This window comes from Cottoperca gobio, chromosome 3 (genome assembly GCF_900634415.1).
Source record: "Cottoperca gobio chromosome 3, fCotGob3.1, whole genome shotgun sequence".
Taxonomy (NCBI): Eukaryota; Metazoa; Chordata; class Actinopteri; order Perciformes; family Bovichtidae; genus Cottoperca; species Cottoperca gobio.
The window spans coordinates 9,131,582-9,152,064 of NC_041357.1; the positions used below are offsets into that span (position 1 = coordinate 9,131,582).

General features: G+C 41.0%; 1 protein-coding gene across 1 annotated transcript in view; it reads left to right on the forward strand.

The window, feature by feature from the left end:
* The window catches only part of prmt3 (protein arginine methyltransferase 3), a 60,810-nt gene that overhangs the window by 15,162 nt on the left and 25,165 nt on the right, over window positions 1-20,483 (forward strand). The window contains 1 exon segment of the mRNA XM_029428729.1: window positions 12,064-12,142. Coding sequence (XP_029284589.1) covers window positions 12,064-12,142 — 79 coding nt within the window.

Below are 20,483 nucleotides of genomic sequence, written 5' to 3' on the forward strand. Positions count from 1 at the left end.
CAGTCAGCGATGGTTTGGGGAGCCATGTCAGCTGCTGGTGTTGGTCCACTGTGTTTCATCAAGCCCAGAGTAAATGCAGCTGTGTACCAAGAGATTTTAGAGCACTACATGCTTCCGTCTGCTGAAAAGCTCTATGGAGATGAGGAATTCATTTTCCAGCATGATCTGGCACCTGCCCACAGTGCCAAAACCACCAGTAACTGGTGTACTGACCATGGCATTACTGTCCTCGATTGGCCTGCCAATTCCCCTGACCTGAACCCCATAGAGAATATGTGGGGTATTGTGAAGAAGAAGCTGAAAGACACCAGACCCAACAATGCTAATGAGCTAAAGGCTGCTATTGAAGCATCCTGGGCATCCATAACACCTCAGCAATGCCACAGGCTGATTGCCTCCATGCCACGCCGCATTGATGCAGTAATCCGTGCAAAAGGATTCCCAACCAAGTACTGAGTGCATTAATGGACATTTTCAAATGTTTGATTTTGTTTTGCTGTTATAAATCTTTTTTTTTTACTTGGTCTGAGGAACTATTCAAATTTTTTGAGATAGGATTTTTGAGTTTTCTTAAGCTGTAAGCCATAATCAGCAATATTAAAATAATAAAAGGCTTGCAATATTTCAGTTGATTTGTAATGTATCTATTTTCAAAAGTTCTAAAATGTGAGGTTTAAAAGAAAGAATCGTTAATGATAATGCCAAGATATTTGAACTGAGACACAGATTTATTCTCAGAACCCTGTGAAGTGGTGATAGGAGGGAGGTTCAAGTGCTTGGTTTTTAGCTTTCGAGAACACATGAGCTTCGTCTTTCCAGCATTTAAAATAAGTTTCAAATCACGTAAGTTACAATGTTAAAAGCATTCTGGAGCTGACAAAGAGCCTGATTTGGGGAGGACGCAGAGCAGTAAATTACTGTCATCAGCATAAAAATGAAAATTTGCATTTAAACAAATTGTGATTAACAATATTTATATAAATAAATAACAATTGTCCTACAACAGATCCCTGTGGTACACCCTTGGATACATAAATAGATCTAGAAGTTATACCTTCTGCCCTCACACACTGTGATCTGCCTGATAGATAGTTCTCAAACCAACAGACAGCTTGATCTGAGAGACCTATACTATAGAGTCTTTGTGACAATAAGGTATGATCCACTGTATCAAAAGCCTTGGATAAGTCAATGAAAAGTGCTGCACAATGTTCTCTATTTTCTAAGAAATTTATAAAATGTTTTACTACTTTTAAGGCGGCTGTTGTCGTGTTGTGTTTTTTCGTAAAACCAGATTGTCCAGAAGGTCAAATAGAATATTATTAGTCGATAAAATGTATAAAAAGTGAGTTTGTTTGCCTGCTCTGTAAATAGATGCACCCATTTCTCTTCTGTTTTTATGAAATAACTAAGTGTTTACTTCCCCCAAATTTCTAGGACCTGTAGTATTAAACTGTACTGCCAATTCAATCAGAACTAAAACGTATGGATAATAACTTAAAATTACTTCTTGTTTCACTCGGCATTACACCCAAACATCCTGTTTCCATTGTGCATATGGCCAATCATGGAAGAAAAACAAGATTAAAATGCTGTGACTTTGATCAGGGGTTAATACCTTGGCCTAACACGGCTTCAATGCATGCCTCTGGTGTAACCTACAATGGCCAAATTGGGTCAAAGCAATGGCAGGATGCACAAGAGGGAATAATGTTACTAAGAATAGATTAGCATCCAGCATTTCAGAGAAGTTACATTCTTTGTATTCCTTCATCTGCTTTGAAGGGATATAGGGTTGATGAAATGAAATAAGGAAGGGAAAACTAAGAACCTTTTGCTAGTTGGCCTAGAAAGTATATTATAACAGTCTGGTGAGTTTGTTGTTCCTGTAATGTAATTTATCTACAAATCCATGCTCTGTTGATCAAGAGAGAGAGCCTTGGGCTTACTCTGGCAAAGAAAAGCATCACTCCTTAAAAAAAGCAAAATAAAAACTACATGCATCTATCATCACGTGTGTTGTGATTGAAAATGTTGTTCTCTGGCCTGGAAAGTAGTCTATATTGAGTGGAAGGCATTCAGTGAAAAATCTTCGGGACTTTAAAAATGTATTAATTCAGAGAGACTGAACAAATGCAGTACACAATTTCAAAAATGACAAATAATGGAAGAACAGTTGTTGGTATAACTTAAAATGGTTTGCATTAGGGATTTACAAACTATTGACCAACATTACATTATATATTGCGCTAATAGTGGCCAAAAACTCCACAATGTACCTCTTTATAATATTATCTCGTTAAATTGTCGGTTAAAGCGGTTAAACCTATGTATGTTTTCATATACAACTGAAACCATCAACAAATTGTAGCTTTATGGAAGTTTTTATCATGATAAAAAATAAGTTGGATCCCTGCTTTTAGGAAGGGAAACGAGGGATTACTTTAGTGAAGTCCAACTGTCAGAGTTGTTGGACTGAGTGGACAGATCGTGGTTACAGGGCTAATAGACAGAGATGTGTGATGAATGTGGTGTTTCTGTGGTGGTGGAGGAGAAGGGGGCAAATGAGTGTCTGTCTGCTGTGGCAGTGTTTGAGAGACTGCCTTTAGCAGCACTACTGTCATTTCATAACTCACAACATTGATCGGTTCTTTTTCTTAGCACACCGAAAAAACAAACAGTCCAGAGCAGATAAGAGAGTGGGGGGCTGAGGGGGGAGGAGGAGAGCCCAGTCTCCCAAAGGCTAAATAAAGATTGTCACTCCAAGATCAATCACCGGTGATGGGCCTGCTAGCTTGATAGTGTTTAATGGCATGGACGCACAAATATGGACATGAGATTAGACCATCAGTGGATAGTTGGCTTTAGCAAACTTTTGTTAGATAACATATAATTATATTCTGTCATTTTAAAGTAAAACATTTAGCAGCGGATCTTATTTTTTAGTTCTCTCCTCCGCTCTGTCTCTGACTGTTGGGGTTCTGTGGAAACCCTCAGTGAGTGAAGGTGTGCATCAGTGAGACGACTCCTGTGTGGGTTTTTGTTAATCTTCATCACATCAAGCTGCTCACACATCAAATCAAATCAAATGTATTTATATAGCCCAATATCACAAATTATACATTTGTCTCAGTGTGCTTTACAGACTGTACAGGTTACGACACCCTCTGTCCTTAGACCCTCGCATCGCTACAAGGAAAAACTTCCTAAAAGAAACCCCACAATTAAAGGGGAACAATGGAAGAAACCTCAGGGAGAGCAACTGAGGAGGGATCCCTCTCCCAGGACGGACAGACATGCAATAGATGTCGTATGTACAGGATAAACAACATGCAAAGCATCTGAGTGGCATGAAGGCGGGTTGTGGCATCGTTTCTGAGCTGTAAAATTGGCAAATGCGCTCAGTTTATCAGCAAAATGTCTGGAACACAGCAGTGGTCATGGTTTGTCAGTGTTTGGAAACACGTAGTGACCAAAGTTTTCTTGCTGCATCAGTCTCCCACAGGCAGCTTGGCTTGGAACACTCTCACTGCATCATACATGTCCGTGATCACACGGTCCTGAAGCTGGAGGTTTAACAGTGAGATGCTTGGTTATGTTGCACTAAAAGGCCAGCTCACTTCGCCACTTTTCATCCCAGAGATCTGTGGTGTGTTTCCCTTTGCTTTCCAAAAACTGGCAGATTTCCTCACGCAACTCGAAAAATGTATCTCCTCAGGAAAAGACTTAAATTGGCTCTTATAAAGTTACCTGTGTTACGGTGCTTATTACATGTTCAATTTCCATAGCTTTACAACACAGCGCTTCCTGGTGTATGATGCAGTGATACACTGTCAGCTCACCTGCACAGGTCTCCTGCTGCATTTTCTCCCGCATCCTGCCCACTAATCTGCTTTTTTCACGTTTGGCTTTTATGGCTCTCCCAGTCAAAAAGGTTCCCGACCCCTGCATTATGCCTTGACTACTTCTTCTGTCTATAGGATCCTGTGTACAATGGGCAAATTTCATTCCGGTTTCACAGACTACTAGTCCCTTCCTCTTCACAAGGTCAACAATCATTTAAGTAGAAATTCAAAAAGTTGTAAATGCTGACATCTGAATGTTAAAACCTGATCAGTCTTGAAATTAAGTTAATATATCTTGCATAAGAAGGAAACTTTTCTCTTTTGTCCAAATTGCGAAATGTCTCGGGCAACTTTTTTTTATTCGGCTTGAACAGTCGTGGCCAAACCCCCTTTAATTATGGGGTTTCTTTTAGGAAGTTTTTCCTTGTGCGATGCGAGGGTCTAAGGACAGAGGGTGTCGTAACCTGTACAGTCTGTAAAGCACACTGAGACAAATGTATAATTTGTGATATTGGGCTATACAAATAAATTTGATTTGAATGTTTTCTCCATTTCTGCTGTCCATCAGACCTGCGAGTAGTACCAGGTCGTTGTCTCTTCTTAGTCGCCGTTTCCCGTCTTGAATTGATAAATGTCTGTAGAAAATATTACGGTAGGTATACAGGGCTCAAGACTGCGACCAAAATGGTCACGCATGTGATCATTGGTCACGAGTGTATAATGATCATTATCATTGGTGCCCCTGCCAGAGTGGAGACTTAAGCCACTGTTTATTCCATCCCCACCTCTAAAGTCTAAAAAGTCCAGTTGTCAAGTGTCGAGCATTTGCAAGCGTGCAGTGAGGGTTCAGGCAAGGGCTGCATTTGTGCCTGTGGAGCAGAAATGCTCCCTCGCGAGGATTGTTTCACACCTGCGGCTGCTGTTCTGTGCGCTGGTATCACTTGCACGTGCCTGTTTTTTGTGTGTGCAGGTTTTACACGTGTCAATTTTGTTACTACTTTATTCCAAAAATGAAGCGGTACAATAGCTGATTAAAAAAAATTACGAGCCAGAGGAGTAGCCTGTGAGGAGGGAGAGACGGCCAGAAAAAGGTTGCAACCATATCATGTGCTGGTGCGACCAACCGAGAAAGATGGTATCACCAGTGCTACTAGTGGACAAGTTAGCCTGGAGCTCTGGCCCTTTTTAAGTCCCCCTGCTAAACAACTGAAGAAACAAACCTGGATCTGGACATAAGTATTTGGTCCGAGTATGAAATTGTCTTAACGTTTCTTCACTACATTGAACACAAACTGATGTTACAGAAAACTATGATAGAAAAACTAACTGAATTTGAATTGATAAAATACAAAGTATTTTACTGTGGATGCTAAACCTGCATCGTGTGTCGTCTTCTAGATAACAGTTTGTGTACAGCGGTGAAGGCCAGTGTCCCTGAGCTTCTTGAGGTTTGTGGTAACTCGCCTTGGAGAAACTCTCCCAGAATGTCAAATTGGTCTTCAGCAACAGTGTTGCATTAAAATGTGGAAGAAACCCTGAACAAGTGTCAAAAAGCCCTGTTCAACTTCTCTGCTGTGGAGGATTTATTTGTGCCCACATTTCTGATATGTTACCTTGAGGGGGACATAGTTTGACTACAGAACAAGTATCACTAGAACACAAACATACACACAAAGTCCAAATCATTGTGTGCGGTTGAGGTGTGAAGTCAAATTAATGGCAGCTCTTTCTCTTTAGCCTCATTATCAGTGCTGGGAGACTCACCTGCCCAGAAAGAGGGTGGTAGTCATCAGTCATCCTGTCCTTCAGTCTGACTGACTGTCAGTCACACACACGCACAAAACCACAAACGCACACACGCGCATAGTCGGAGACATAGTGGTTTTCAGCCAGCTGCCTGTGTAACAAAACCTCTGATGCATGTAATTCATCCCATTTACTGTTATTTGGCAGGATCTTTGTTGTTGTGGTGTAGATCAGTTAATTTGATATGTGTAAAGTATAATAATATAAAAATGAGCTATTTTACTTTTCACATGAGAAACACTGCATGACATAATGATTTATCTTGTGTTGCCATCATGTTGGCTTCCGACCAAGTCAAACAGTTCATATATCCTGGGTATTTTTGGTGAGTGCAGATGTCCAATACACACAAAGTTATTGTTTCCTCCTGAAAAAAAACTTACTGACTACTGTTGTTAATGGTAAATGATGTCCTCATGCAGAAAACTTAGCTGAGAACATCTTCCAGTTAGGGGAAACAGAGCAGCCATGTTGTTAGATAAGGGAGAAAATACAAATGAGATGCTAATTATTGTTTTTAGTAATTAAATACACAGGAAATTGGTAAAGCAGAGTCCCAGCTTTGCTGCCGATATTGCTGAAATCCAATTTCTAAAAACAAAGTAATCATCAGTCATCCACCTCTCGGATCACACAGGCTTGTATTTTCAAAAATGTGTCAATCCAAAACCATTCTAGACGCATGTCATTTTCTTTTAGTACACCACCCCTCTGTTTGTATCCAACTCTATAGTTCTACCTTCATGCCTAGTGAAGCAGAGGCATATGGCCACATAGGCAGCCATTTACTACGAGCAGGGTGGTATATGAAGACCCGCACTACAACACAATAATATCTATTGTATGTATCTAAAATGCAATGTTGCCTTTCACTCATCTGGTCAAAACATCCGACGGAGAGTAACTGCTCTCTGGGTTGAATGCCGCTGCTACATGCAGAACATGAACATGACGACCTGAAATATCCCTCAAACAGACATTTCTCATAAACCCAAACCCATAATTCTGTAGCGCTCAGTTGACATTGTTTTTGTGGAAAGAAATGGCCTCTCTGTTCCCTAAGAATGATACATTTAATAACTGCTTGGAAAGGTACACAGCCGAATACAAGTATATTAGGATTTTTATAGTGTATGCGTCAATTCACAGCTATAATGTTTTATTTCACAAAGGCACACAAAGGCAGACATTGTCGTATTTGTATGCTGCTGACTAGGACTTTGACCTTCAAAACAAATGAGTTCTGTTAAGTTGCCATTCCCAAAATCCAAACAGTAAATCCATGCGTTGGGAAATGATGTGTGCCTGTATTAAACATCAGATTATCTGGTTCTTACATCTACTGCTGACATGATAGTTTCTCTCCTCATTACAGACACCAACAGCCTGTAAAACCTAACAAGACATTAAATCATGTTGTGCTCTCTTTATTCATTTATTTGTTCATTCGTAATTAGATAAAGACTTTCTCGAACAGGAAATAAACAAAGATTTTTGAACAGCTGCTAAGCTTAAATGGTAACTTCACACTATGTGAAAGGTACCGGTCTACACATTGAGACGAACACACAACTGCATAAGCCACACAGTGGATGTTTGTCTGATGAGATAAGTCAAAGAAATAAAAAATTTGGTAGCATGAAATTGGACTAAAGATAATGGATACACCTCCTAGTGAAAATTTTCTCATTTATGTCTTAAACTAATTCCATACTTTATTGAAATCTTTTACTGACCATGGAAATTATCGTACCATCTTTTAAAACATGTGATGTTCTTACCATTGATTTCAGAAGCTCCACTGCTACAACCTTGTAACGATACTGCAAATTACTTTGCTGTTACACAATCTTTCCTCTGTATCTCTCATTTGCATGCCTTTAAATGGAAATTAGGCTGATATTGGAACGTGCACCGTGTACACTCTGCAAGCATTCACGCTCCAAAATCTATTACTCGGATGTATGGGACATGTTTATGCTAATTTGATGTCACCTGACCAGAGACTAGAATAGAAGTGGCTTGTTGACAAAGAGTTGCTTCCTTCAGTATTCAGTGAAGCATGGCAGTACTCCCAGAAACACACACGTTCATGCATGCACATCATCACCTTTATTTTTGCCTCGGCCCTCCTGGGACTGGAAGTGATGATCCGCAGTAATTGAGGAAGACGTATGTTTAATGCGGTAGGAGAGAGGAGCTACTGGAGGGCGGAGGAAAGTGTAAACTGCTGATGTAGATTTTGTACCAAAATGCCTCTTGGTACCTATAATTGACAGCCACTCAGTCTCCCATGGGTTGATGGACACAAAAATCTGTCAATTGTAGCACACCCAGCTACAGGGAAACCTTGCATGAGTAATTCTAAAAGTTATCTCTGCAGAGTTTATAAAGAAAACAAGCTTAATAGCATTTAATAAAGTTAAGGGCACTGACAACTCTTTTGAAAAAGCTAAAATTCTACACATAACACAGCTGTAAAACTGCATTTGCAATTTTTCTTTTTGTGTGTATGTGTGTGTATTGCTGTGCGTATATATAGATGTGTATGTGAGTGTGTGTGTGTGTGTGGTAGCCCACCCAAGGGAATGTGTTTTATATGCTAATTTTGTTAATGTGTATAAGCTGCTCCAGCCCATTCTCATTAGGTTTTCATTAGTCTCTTTTATGGAAATGCATAGTGACTATACTGCAGAGCATCGGCTGCACCAGCCGGGCTGCCTGACGGTACAGCTGAGCTGCTTACTCACTAACACCTCGGCCCGTCTGTGTCACTGAGCCCATAGGCAGACAAATCGATTGGGGGGAAATGGTATCAAAAACGTTAATCTGCTGTTGAGATTTAATCTGTTTGTTTTTAACACAAATGAATTAAGATAAAGTGAAATGAGATAAAAGAGAAAGTTAGGCGGTTGAAGTCTTTTTTTTAAGTAAAGTTTTCAACAATATACACACTTTTAGACGAGATGGATCTCTTTGATTTGCTGCTATTGATCAGCCAAAAATGTTAACAGCAGATACATAAAGATCCTTTTGTGATACCGAGCAGAACAACGGCGCAGGCCTTGTGTAGGATTCAGTGGCATCTAGCGGTGAGGTTGCAGTTTGCAACCAACTGTGTTAGCGAACACATCATGAAGTTTTGAAGTTGATTATAGGTGTCATTTTTCTCTTTGACAAAGGCTAGTGAGTTACCACTGCTTCCACTCTTTGTAAAACATGTTGCTATCTCTGTTCTGAACACAGATTCAATTAGAGCTGCAACAATTATCCAACTAATCTATTAGTTGATTGACAGAAAAAACTTTCGCCAAATATTTTGATAATCAATCGTTAGTCATTTTTCATGCAAAAATGACAGACAATGCTCCTTTCTTTAGATCTTTAGCCGCTCAAATATGGAGGTTTCTTGCTTTTTCTTTGTTTCATATCATATTAAAAACTGAATATCTTTGGGTTTTGGACTGACAAATCAAGACATTTAAGGACATCATGTTAGACTTCCAGAAGCTGGGATGGACATTTTTTTGTACTTTCGGACATTTTGTAGAACAAACGATTAATCTAGAAAATAATTGGCTAAATAATCGATTATGAAATCTAGCTTAAATGTACCTTCTCATCTGACATGTTTGACATTGCTTATTTTCTATTTTACTGAATGTCAGAGTAGTCTTATGGGACTCAATGCAACCTTAAAATATATAGTTTGTGATGGAAGATTGTACTGTCCTCCAAACAGATTGGACATACTCCATGTAATGGAGTGTGTCCATGGTGGTGGTGATGGATCTTCTCAGTCACTTTAACATTTAACTTATTCTCCAGACTGAGCCAATGTGGGTGCCGCACCAGAGTCCAAAATGTTGAATAAAATTAACGTAAATCACAAACTTCACTGGTCAAACTGATTAAACAAGACTGGATGACTCATCTTCCAACTGTCCTGCAGCACTTTGTAATGGTAGAAATATATTTTAAAGCATTGAACTTTTAATTAATAGTGCTGAGACACTGTTGGTGTGAGTTTGATGAAACTGAGGGATATTACATTTGCGCGCTGTGTTCTCGTAATTAAAACCTCGGCACTGCCTGGCCTGAAGGATGCCTGTGCATCATTAAAAGTACAACTTTGTAACACCTTACTTGTTATACCGTACAGTAGGTGTGACTGACGCAGCATATACATCTAGCTGCCTGTGCACTGATCGTCGACACCGAAACTGCTTCATCACTCAGTTTTGATTCAACTTTTAGTGAGGACACATGATTACCTGCATCGTTCGGGGGTGACGTGTTAACTGATGGATTGTTACTGCAGATTATTCAAATGAGATCTAATCCGACTCAGTACTTCTGCATTAGTTCCAGCCCCCCTCACATCCCATGCTAATGGCACAGAAGTGGCTCTATGTTTCTGTGTTTTTGGTAATTAACATTGTAGCTGTATAAATTAGGGGTGTGAGTTACATGCTGCTGGGAGGATATTGAAGGTAGCAGGGGGGGGGGGGGGTAATCCCGAAGCATTGTTGACGATAAAAGTAAGGTGCGACTCTGCTTTCGGGCATCTCTCTCTCTCTCTCTCATATCCTCTTCCCTTCAAGAGAAGCAGTGTCCCGTGAAATTGGGATCTAAATTACGAGGCTGGTGTTCTCTCTGTGAGGGTTTTAAAAAACGACCCGCTCGGCTGCTAAGGACATCGAACACAAAAGTCAGCAGCACACGATTCGCAGGCCTGACTTTGGTTCGAGACCAATCCTCTGTCGATAAACCGAGAGAATGTTTCCCTTTATCGCCTCACGGAGGATGAGTCGGTTATATCAGCTTCAACGCTGTCATCATTATCAGCTCAGGCCCATGACAGAGATGGTGATGATTTTGGAGTTAGTTATAAATCATGGCTGTTTCCCCGTTTGCTCGCCTCTCCTTTCTCCAATAAAAGGTTGTCTTTATTTGAATAATAAGCTTCTTATCTCAGTGAATTACTATTCTGCTGGCCACTGCATCTTCTCTACATCACTTGTCTTGCTCTTCCTCTCTTCTCTCCCCCCCCCACACACACACAAACACACACGTCCCCTCACTCGGTCTTTATCTTGTGTCCTGCCCCTCACCTCTCCTTGTCCCTCTTTCCCCACACTGACGAGAAGTGAAGATATTGTAATCCTAAACATAACTCAGGCCTTTTGTTTAGGCTACAATTGTGTCCCTGTAGAGTTGCTTACATCTTGCTTGGATGGGTCCAGCGTGCCAATATAGTGGTTGCGAGCCATTTCTCAAACACACTTCTCAGAAATTAAAATACACCACAATAGCACCAGTAAAGCACTTTGTTATCCTGTAGATTGATTGCTCTTTAATGAAACATTTTGCTTAAAAAGTTGTAGATACATTTTTTTATAGACAGTAGGCTCGTCTAAAATCCAGCTTGTAATAATTAGTTTCCCTTAAGCACCTCCTCTTTCCTCTATGCTGGACCTGTAAAGCTGTACAAAATACAGAATAATGAACATTGTCAGGTCGTCGGTGAACTGGTGATCAAGCACTAATATGATTTATTCCAGAATGAATGTCAGTATCAGATAGCCCATCAGAACTGAACCACAAATCCATATCAAGGCATGTAAGGCTTTATAGATCTACAATGAACATGAGAACAAATTCATCATTGTGATGGAAAATGATGGGGAATTTTCCAGATTGGAAATTGAAGGTTGTTGTACTTTCAACGTTATTTTCCTCGTGTTCTCGTTTTATTCGTAAAACACAGATCTGAAAGTATCAATGGGTGTTTTTTGTTCCGGAAGGGGCCAGTCAGTGTTGTCACAACTTTGAAGATGTGGGTCATCAGTTACAGTACAAATGCACATGTAGGGATTTTGCTCCACCTCCTTGTCCCAGATGGAGATATGCCCTCCCATATGTTTGAACCCGCCCAAATGTTGTGCACATAAATACCATATTGAAGGGGTTGCAGCCTAGCCGATTGGTTTATCTGCTGCTTGGAGGGGTAGGAGGTTGCAAAAGCCATTTGTCAGCAGTACCTGCCTCTCAGGTCGAAGCCAACAAGATGTGGACGAAATTCAATTTCAGCATTAATGGAATAATACCACGGTTAATGTGCCGTCTACTGGAGCAGAACAGGAGGTCAACCCAGGGTCAAACCTTTGGATGTTGAGTGGCAAACCACGTGGGGACATCGCTCAATTCACAGTAACAGCTCATTCAGATTTCCACCATAGTGATCATGAATTACGTGAATTGTCCAGCAGTTCTCTAGTTTTCTCCTTTCATGCATTTATTATCTGCCAAAGATACCAGATAATGCTGAATGGACAGCTGCTTTTGTCCTTCTCAGTAAACTTGTCCCAGAAGATACCTTGGTAATAATGTGTATTTCCTCACTTTCCAGGGTTACTTCTTGCTGTTTGAGTCCATGCTGGACTCTATCCTGTATGCCAGAGATCTCTACCTGGCTGACGGTGGATCAGGTAGGTCAAATCTTTTCCCCAGCACAAAATTAATGTTCCACAAAGGATTGTTATATCGGAGTTGGCGATTTGTCTCTCGGCTGTATGACATATGCCACGTAAAATGTAAACGAGTTTTCTTCAGCTGTTGTCATTTAATTCCCCCATAATGTAGTTTGAGAATTAATGCTTGATTTTTGAGTGATGAAACACTGCCATCCAGGCTGTTTCTGTGTCCTACACATATTTGAAAAATCAACCAAAGTGGCATGGGGAAGTGGGAGGAGTGTCGGCGGGGGGCGTTGCTTTGCTTTGTTAACACTATAGTGACACAGACAGCCAAACCCACCTTCACCCGTTTGGGGGCGTGAACATTTTTCTGCACAGTAGGTCAGACTATTTTGGGAACGCCTCAAAACCCACTCACGCCAACCTGAATCAGAGGTCAGTGCACCAAGTAGACATCACATTATGTGAAGTAACAGCATCGTTACCAATACAGAATAATACACGTACTGTGTTTCACGTAACTTGCAATAGCTGCAATCGAATGGAAACAGTACTGTACTGTCTCTGCCAACACTAAACAAGTGAAAAGGCTAAATGAAGGTTTACCACAACATCTTGACTACAGTAGCTGCTTCGGTTGAATTATTAGCTGGCCGGGATTCGATGTCAGACCTGCCGCCTCATATACCTCCTGCATTCTGCTTCCCTGTCTTTGTCACTATGTAACAAGTGGCAGGCTGGCACAACCAAATGGAGCACAAGCCTTGATCAATCTTTGGTATGATCACATTTTTGGCAGGTCAGCTTTTCAGCAGTGGCTACATTTAGGAAATATATCTAACTCTAGTTTTAAACTCCATAAAAATGGCATTTAGAGTTCTTCTCAAATCTTAAAACATATATACTATTAATAAAACTATCCACATACAGTACAGTGTATATGTATATGATGTGTGTTTTATTAGGCTGTTCCTCCTGCCTTATGGTGGTTGTACTGAGGTCAGAAACTGCTCATGCCAGGCCCTTGTGGTTATTACAAGTGACACGTGGGAAATATTGGAGATGTTCCTGTATTACCCACTGGGTGTGTACACACGTCAATACAAGCAGCAATATAAACAATCACATTTTTACAATCAAATGTACATGAAAACAACAGAAACTTATGATGCAGAATAGAAGATTTTTCATGAAAAAGAGGATTCAGCCTTCTAATCAGAGCAATATTCAGACGTGGGGTCACAAACAGCTGAGGGGGAGGCTCAGCAACTCGCCTCAACCCGGCACAGCTGTTTTTAAAGACAACATGTCTCATGTATCGCTGGCCTGAAAGATGGCTACCTGCACTTTTTGCCTCACTAGCAGCTTGGCATAAGCATGGTGATGTCTGTTTGACCTAATATGCTGTTGTGAACCTGTTTGACAATGGAAATTACATTTTGGGCTGTACAGTCAATTATTTCAAAACCTCACATGCTCCTCGGATGGTCCCACTTCCAAATTTGTTGTGTTCATGAGCTTTATGTCGTAACATACACTACAAAGAGGATATGTTGTATTTTATTGCATATAACAAGAAGTTGATATGTTTCCGGCTTTCGCGTGAGTTTTCTGAAGCCACAGGTAGTACGTATGCCTGTCTCGCAAGTTTAACCAAAGTGAAACATCATTTGTGTATCCACTTGTAATTCGGATCCACACTAACATAATGGGTTCTTCCTTGGCCCATGCTACATCCTTCTAACAAGTTTCATGAATATGGGGCCAGTCATTTTTCCGTAATACTGTTGACAGACAAACCAAGCCAGAAACATTACGTCCTGGACGGAGGTCAAAAGACAAAACAAGATGGATGTTTCAAATGGGATTTTAATGCTTTGGAGTAAACAGAATAAGACCATATATAGACAATAGATTAAAACATATGCAAAGACCTTTTTGTGTAGAGATATGCCTTTTTGTGTGTGAGTATGTGTGGTTGTGTTGTGTGTGTGTGTCAGTCTCCTGGGTCATCCCATCCCTGCCACTGACCAGATTTAATGGCTTGTGCCAAATGTGACCCAACTACGGAACGGTTCCACCACCATGCCTTTAGTAGCTCCTTGGGACACTAGGGAGAGGTCAGACGCACACACACGCATACACACACATACACACACACACCCAGAGGTCAGACACACACACACACACACCCAGAGGTCAGAGACACACACACACCCAGAGGTCAGAGAGACACACACACAGAGGTCAGAGACACACGCGCACACACACACACACACACCCAGAGGTCAGACACACACACCGAGGTCAGAGACACACACAAACACACACACACACACACCCAGAGGTCAGAGACACACACACCGAGGTCAGAGACACACACAAACACACACACACACACACAGAGGTCAAATACACACACACACCCAGAGGTCAGAGACACACACACCGAGGTCAGAGACACACACACACACACACACACACACAGATTGACAGCCAGAATGACTCCAGCTGTAGAGACATATCTATTAGTGAGGGAGATTGGCCATGTGAACCAGAATGAGGCAGAAAGTGACAGGTCAGAGGATACCGTATGGTCCGTCATGAGCCTTTAACCCCGACGCTCCCTGATCTCTGTGGATCTACTGCCACTCAGAACCAGGAACATTTGTCTGGTAGCAGCATTAACTTCACGCAAAGGAGCTGCTTTGATATGGGAGCATGAAATCAAAATGGGACCGTTTTTTAAGCTCAACAGCCTAAAACACTCAGTACATATTCCCAGGACAAATCCCCAGTCCCTCCAGGATGGCTTTTATTTTGGTTTATATCATGTTAAACCACGTCCAAAGAGAATATTGAGTAGTTTAATATGCATATCTTCAGTTAACCACTCGCCTCTGAGGCAGCAGTCTTTTTGTATTAAGCATGATCAGCAGCTCTTCTCGGGTCCTGCTCAGCTACAGTCTGACCAGTTAAAGATTCTGGACTTCTAGACTGGACTGTGTGCTGATTGGTTGGAGTGCTGGTTTCACCTCATTGGTTGCTGCAGCTGCTCTCCGGGAAATTCTATGAAATTGATACAATTGTATTCCAGATGTAGGTCAGAAAGATTAACAATTTTACAAATCTGATCAATTCTGTTTATTTCCCATGCCTTATTCAGCATGCATTGTGCCAGACATATAAAAAAGGTTAGTAACTTCTTTCGACTATGACTGGAGGCTGCTCAATGTTGTTTTTGTTCAGAAGTAAACATACCCAAGGCAGTATGAATGTTTAAATCTGCGAGAAATGTTCCTGAATTTCAGTACAGCCAGACTGCAGCTTAATACAACAGCATTACATGACTTTTTAATGTATTGAATGTTGATCCTAATACAGTTATCGTGTCACATTAGATTCATCAACTTCGATTCCTTGGGATATTTTAAGATGTTGAGTGTGTGCTCATGGCCGTCCCTGTAGCACTGCTGCTGTATGTGTGTTTAAGCTACATTAGGAGAGAGTTACAGCGGCTCGCTCATTCTCCCCACTACATTAACCTCCCCTTCATCCTTAAATGTGTCCCTGCATGCCTGGCACAGCACAGCGTCCAGGGAAAAGAGATCTGTCCCATGCCCCCCTCCTACACCGTCTTTCCTTCTTTTCAGAGCCAACCAATGGGGGAGATGGAGAGAGCAAGTGAAAGGGGGTGGGGGGGGACATGACAAACGGGCTGTGAGCAGCGAGTCGAGAAGGACGCAGATGTCAAAGCCATGAATCTGGGTACACCCATGTTACCCCCCCCCCTCCCCCCCCTTCTTCTTCTCGTCTTTCTCCCTCTCCATCCACACCACAGCACCCCATCCATCGCCTATTCGTCTCTCTGTCTTTTCTGTGTGTGTCTCAGACGGGCCTGTCCCGATTCTGCTCAATCAGCAGCTCTCCCACCTCCTCTCACCTGGCCCTCGTAATTACTCACTCGGTTCAGTAATCAGAGTAAAATGAAGTGACAAATGTGCTGTTTGCGTGCGCATGTGTGTAAAGAATATGTGTGTGCACAGTCATTAGGTACGGTGACACTCACAGGGTCACAAGCAGGCTTCAGCTAATAATGAGAGGCCATGAGTTGCCCATCAGTGAGCTGTCGCCATCCATTCACACAGTTTATGGTCCGATGTGTCGAAGGTTATGTTGGACAGAGTACTAACACACATGCCAGGTAAAATAAATAAAAAGTGCTTATTGGCTATAAAAAGTTTGTAATTTTCTCCTTTTATTGAGGTTGAGGCCACCTTTGGTTTCACAGCAGTTACAATGGATTCCACTTCTCTGGATGATTCTTTCTTGGTCTCCTCTTTCCCCCCCTCTTTCTCCTTTTCAACTTCCTGTGTAACACTTTGTAGCTTTTGTTTTGAAAACGGCTGTATAAATGAAGTTTGCTAACCCTACGTTTTTACGGCGGAAAAAGTATGAAAACATTCAGAGAAGCTTCTCTAACCATTCATGCACCATAATGTTTGAGTCCGTTTTTCTGAAAGATAAGAGATTTAAGATGGACAAAATACGGTTGACTAAAATAAAGATCACGTTAATATCTGGGCTGCCTTTCAGAGAAATTAGCTGATTAGCTTGTTAGCTATAGCTAGACTTAGCATCTGCTATGCTAATAAATGGAGCTCATAGGGTTGCCTTAGGCAGGATTATGGGGTCTTTGCACTCCAACTAAGCACCTGTTCAAATGACAGATGTCTCTTAAATCCCTAACTGCTATTAAGCTAACGGCTGTTTCTTGAAGCTTGCTTCTAAGTGTCATTGCTACTGCTAACTGTTTACTATTTTTACGTTATTTATTTAGCTGACGCTTTTGTCCAAAGCGACTTACAATAAGTGCAAACAATCATAAGGATACTACTCCGAACATTATTTTACATCATTTCCAGTGCTACATATATACAGTATATGCATATCTAGATATATCTATATAGAGATATAGAGATATATATGAAATGACCTATATAATTTTGTATATATAATTATAACCTATATAATTTTGCCCAGCCCTATACATTGATATATATTCGCCATAAGCTATGCAGATTTTTCTTTGTGACTTTCCTTTTATGAACATCTGTAATTGGGACATATTCTTACATTACTAATGGTAGCAGTAAGTTTTATGTTAAAATATTAAGTTTGATATATCCTCATGAGTGTATTCTAACCTCTAGTTTAGGCCGCAGGCCTCTGTGTTGGCTAATGTTACTTCACAGTAGGGATACATATGGCTTCAAGGATCTCAGCTCTGGCTTAATCACCAAGCAGATTACCCAAAGGAATCTATTCAGATGTGAAAACACGATGAAAAGGACATTAAGGCTCACGTTTAATGCTCATTTAAGACATGGATGATGTTCATCTAATAGACAGTGTGTCTTCAAAGCTTTAAAAAATGAAACTAGAAACTCAGTTCCTCAGTGACTGACTGACATCTTTCATCTTTTAAGAAAAATAGTTTTTCTGAGGCTGCAGGTTCAGAAGCTTGTTTTACCAAAATACAGCGAGGGTGATTTTCAGCAGCAATCATTTCTCTAAGGTGATGGAGACACTGTCATCTGTAAAACCATGTGTCTAACCTTTCTGGCCACTGGCACAGGCTTCACAACCTTCAAAATGATTTTCAAATTACACGTTTCCCCAACAACTCAGAATCTATTCCAACCCAAGTAATCAATCAGTGTTAGGCCAGGATCACATCATTTGTGTGCCCTCATTGTTTATCACACAGCATAGTTATCAGTGTTGCTGGTAAATAAGAGACAGAGAGCTCAAGCAAGCGCCGGCAGAGTAACATCATTGCTGTGCAACTTTCATTATCACACCTGCCTGAAGTAATGAAGGGGATAATGGACAAAAGGAAGTTGGTGGTTGCTTTGTCTTTGTATTTGCTCGAAGGGAGCAAAGCCTTGCAGCCAGATTCCAAAATGTTGTGGAAAGCCTTTTAAGAGTGGAGGCTGTTGGTATTTTAGCATATAATGGGACAATGAGATCTCTCACATATGTTAACATTTGAAGGTCCACATTTGAGCCATCTAGTGTACAGAGTGGAAAGAATGAAGCATTAAAGTAGGACAAAATGGTCATCAGGGTTAGGGTTAGGGTTATGTTTGTGCACATGTGATGGATACAGTCATTACAGCAGCCTCATGAAATTGATGCAACGCTCCACACCCACAAGATGTTTAGGCGCTCTCTGATTAAATTTGGTAAATGGTTTTCAAGCTTTTACATTTGTTGATATTAAGCATGTCTCAGTACTGAGAGTACAAGTTTATGGGATCATAATTTGTCCACCCTTTTGTGTAGTTATGATTAATGATCTTTAGTTTAGAAGAAAACAAATCCCAGAAGGGATTCACTCATCGCTGACCATTCGGCCTGACAATAGTTGAGCCCACTGAAATTGCATTTTGAGATGCAGTGACCTACAAAAATATGGTCCGAGTACATTTGTTTGGTGCGCTTGTTTCTGTTGGATGTGTAGTGCATTTTTAGGAGGTTTAAGTTACATTCAGGTCAAGGTTCAAGTTTCTTCAGAATTCATTATGAAAAGATTAATTAATGCGGTGCACCCAAAAATAATGACAATGACTTTAGGTCTGCAAATTACATACAGTATGAAGAGATTTCAAGTTTAGGTTCAGCCTAATCCTGGAAGGAACGCTACATTTTCTCAAATTTGTATAAACCTGACGTATTTTGGTTTTAAGTGCTGTATGACATCTCTTAACCATCAGGTATTTTCTAGTTAAGGAGAACCAGCCTGCATGCTTATAACATTCTAAAGTTTGCAATGTTGTGATTAGAGCCTAAAGGCGTTTAAAAACGCGATGGGCATAGAGTGAAAAAATGCGAGGCACTCAGCATCGCGAAAGCAGCGAGCAAAACGCTAAACTCTCGTTGGAAACGGTTACAAAAAGCCGCCCCTGGCTGCTAAAAAGCACTCTGTGTTTATGGGGCATAAGAGGACTAACAATGACAGTTTTTAACCTGATAAGGCTGGTAGATGGAGATTTTTGCAGAGGTACTGGCCGGTTGCCGGGGTCCTTCCTCTGGCCGCATGCCGGCTAACGGCACTGCCAGGAGTGAACAGCCCCAGAGGAACTACTGTAGCATGTCACAAGTGGTCTCCCCCTGCTGTTCTAACTCTCTCTCTCTCTCTCTCTCTCTCTCTCTCTCTCTCTCTCTCTCTCTGTCTCTCTCTGTCTCTGTCTCTGTCTCTGTCTCTGTCTCTGTCTCTGTCTCTGTCTCTCTCTGTCTCTGTCTCTCTTCTCTTGATGAGTTAATAGTGAAATGAACTGCATATCAAACCAAACACTAGATCAGGGGTCACTAACTGGCGGTCCAAGTCCGGACCCAGACGCCGACCTACCCGGACCTATAATCAATAAATTATTAAGGGATTTTCAATTTTAACCGGTGCAGCTTTTCTCGTATTTAAGGCACTGATTCAGCCCGTTCAGGAAACTCACAGACCAATTACATGCGAGTTAAGCCATTCCACGTGATGCTACGCAGCCAATCAAATCTGTGCATTCCAGGTGGCAAACATTGCGACTCTGAATACAGACAGGCGGGAAGACGAGTTAGCGATACAGAGAGAGAAGACGGAGAAAGGGAGAGAAACACAGACGAAGAGACGAGTGAGCGGCAGATGGGGAGAGAAAAATAACTACTCATGGCGCTCTCCAAGAAGAGAGAAGTCAACAGCTTTCAACCCAGAATGGACTCATTCATGTTCATCCTTCCCACTGGGAGCACAACACCAGCGTCTCATATGCTCAGAGACCGTGGTGCTCATTAACAGTGGTGATGTGAAACGCCACTATGAGACAAAGCACAATGTTTTTGACCAAACAAACCCACTCAAGTCAGAACTGAGGGCACAGAAAATAAGCACTCAGAGCCCAATGTGATTTTGATTTGTGACAAAATAAAGCAAATAAGCCACCTGTCAGCATCATCAGCCACAGAGAACAGTTTAACCCAGGATGTGCTAGCCTGGGTTAAACTGTTCAATTGTTAAGATGTGTTGAGATTTATTCTAACATTGGTTGAGAGTTAAATCAAGATGTGAAACAGTTAAAGAAAAAGGGAAACTCAAGCTGCTGCTACACTTTATTTTATTTTTCTAAGATTAAGCACTTTATTTTAAGATGCACAATTTTTCAAAAGCTATTTTATTTATTTTCTCAATTTTATTTTTAAATGCAGCCCGAGAAGAACATTATACATAACTACAGTATTATATATATCTGTATAGTTCAATGTTAAGTGACAATAAATGTTCTCTAAATGTTTTTAAATTTTA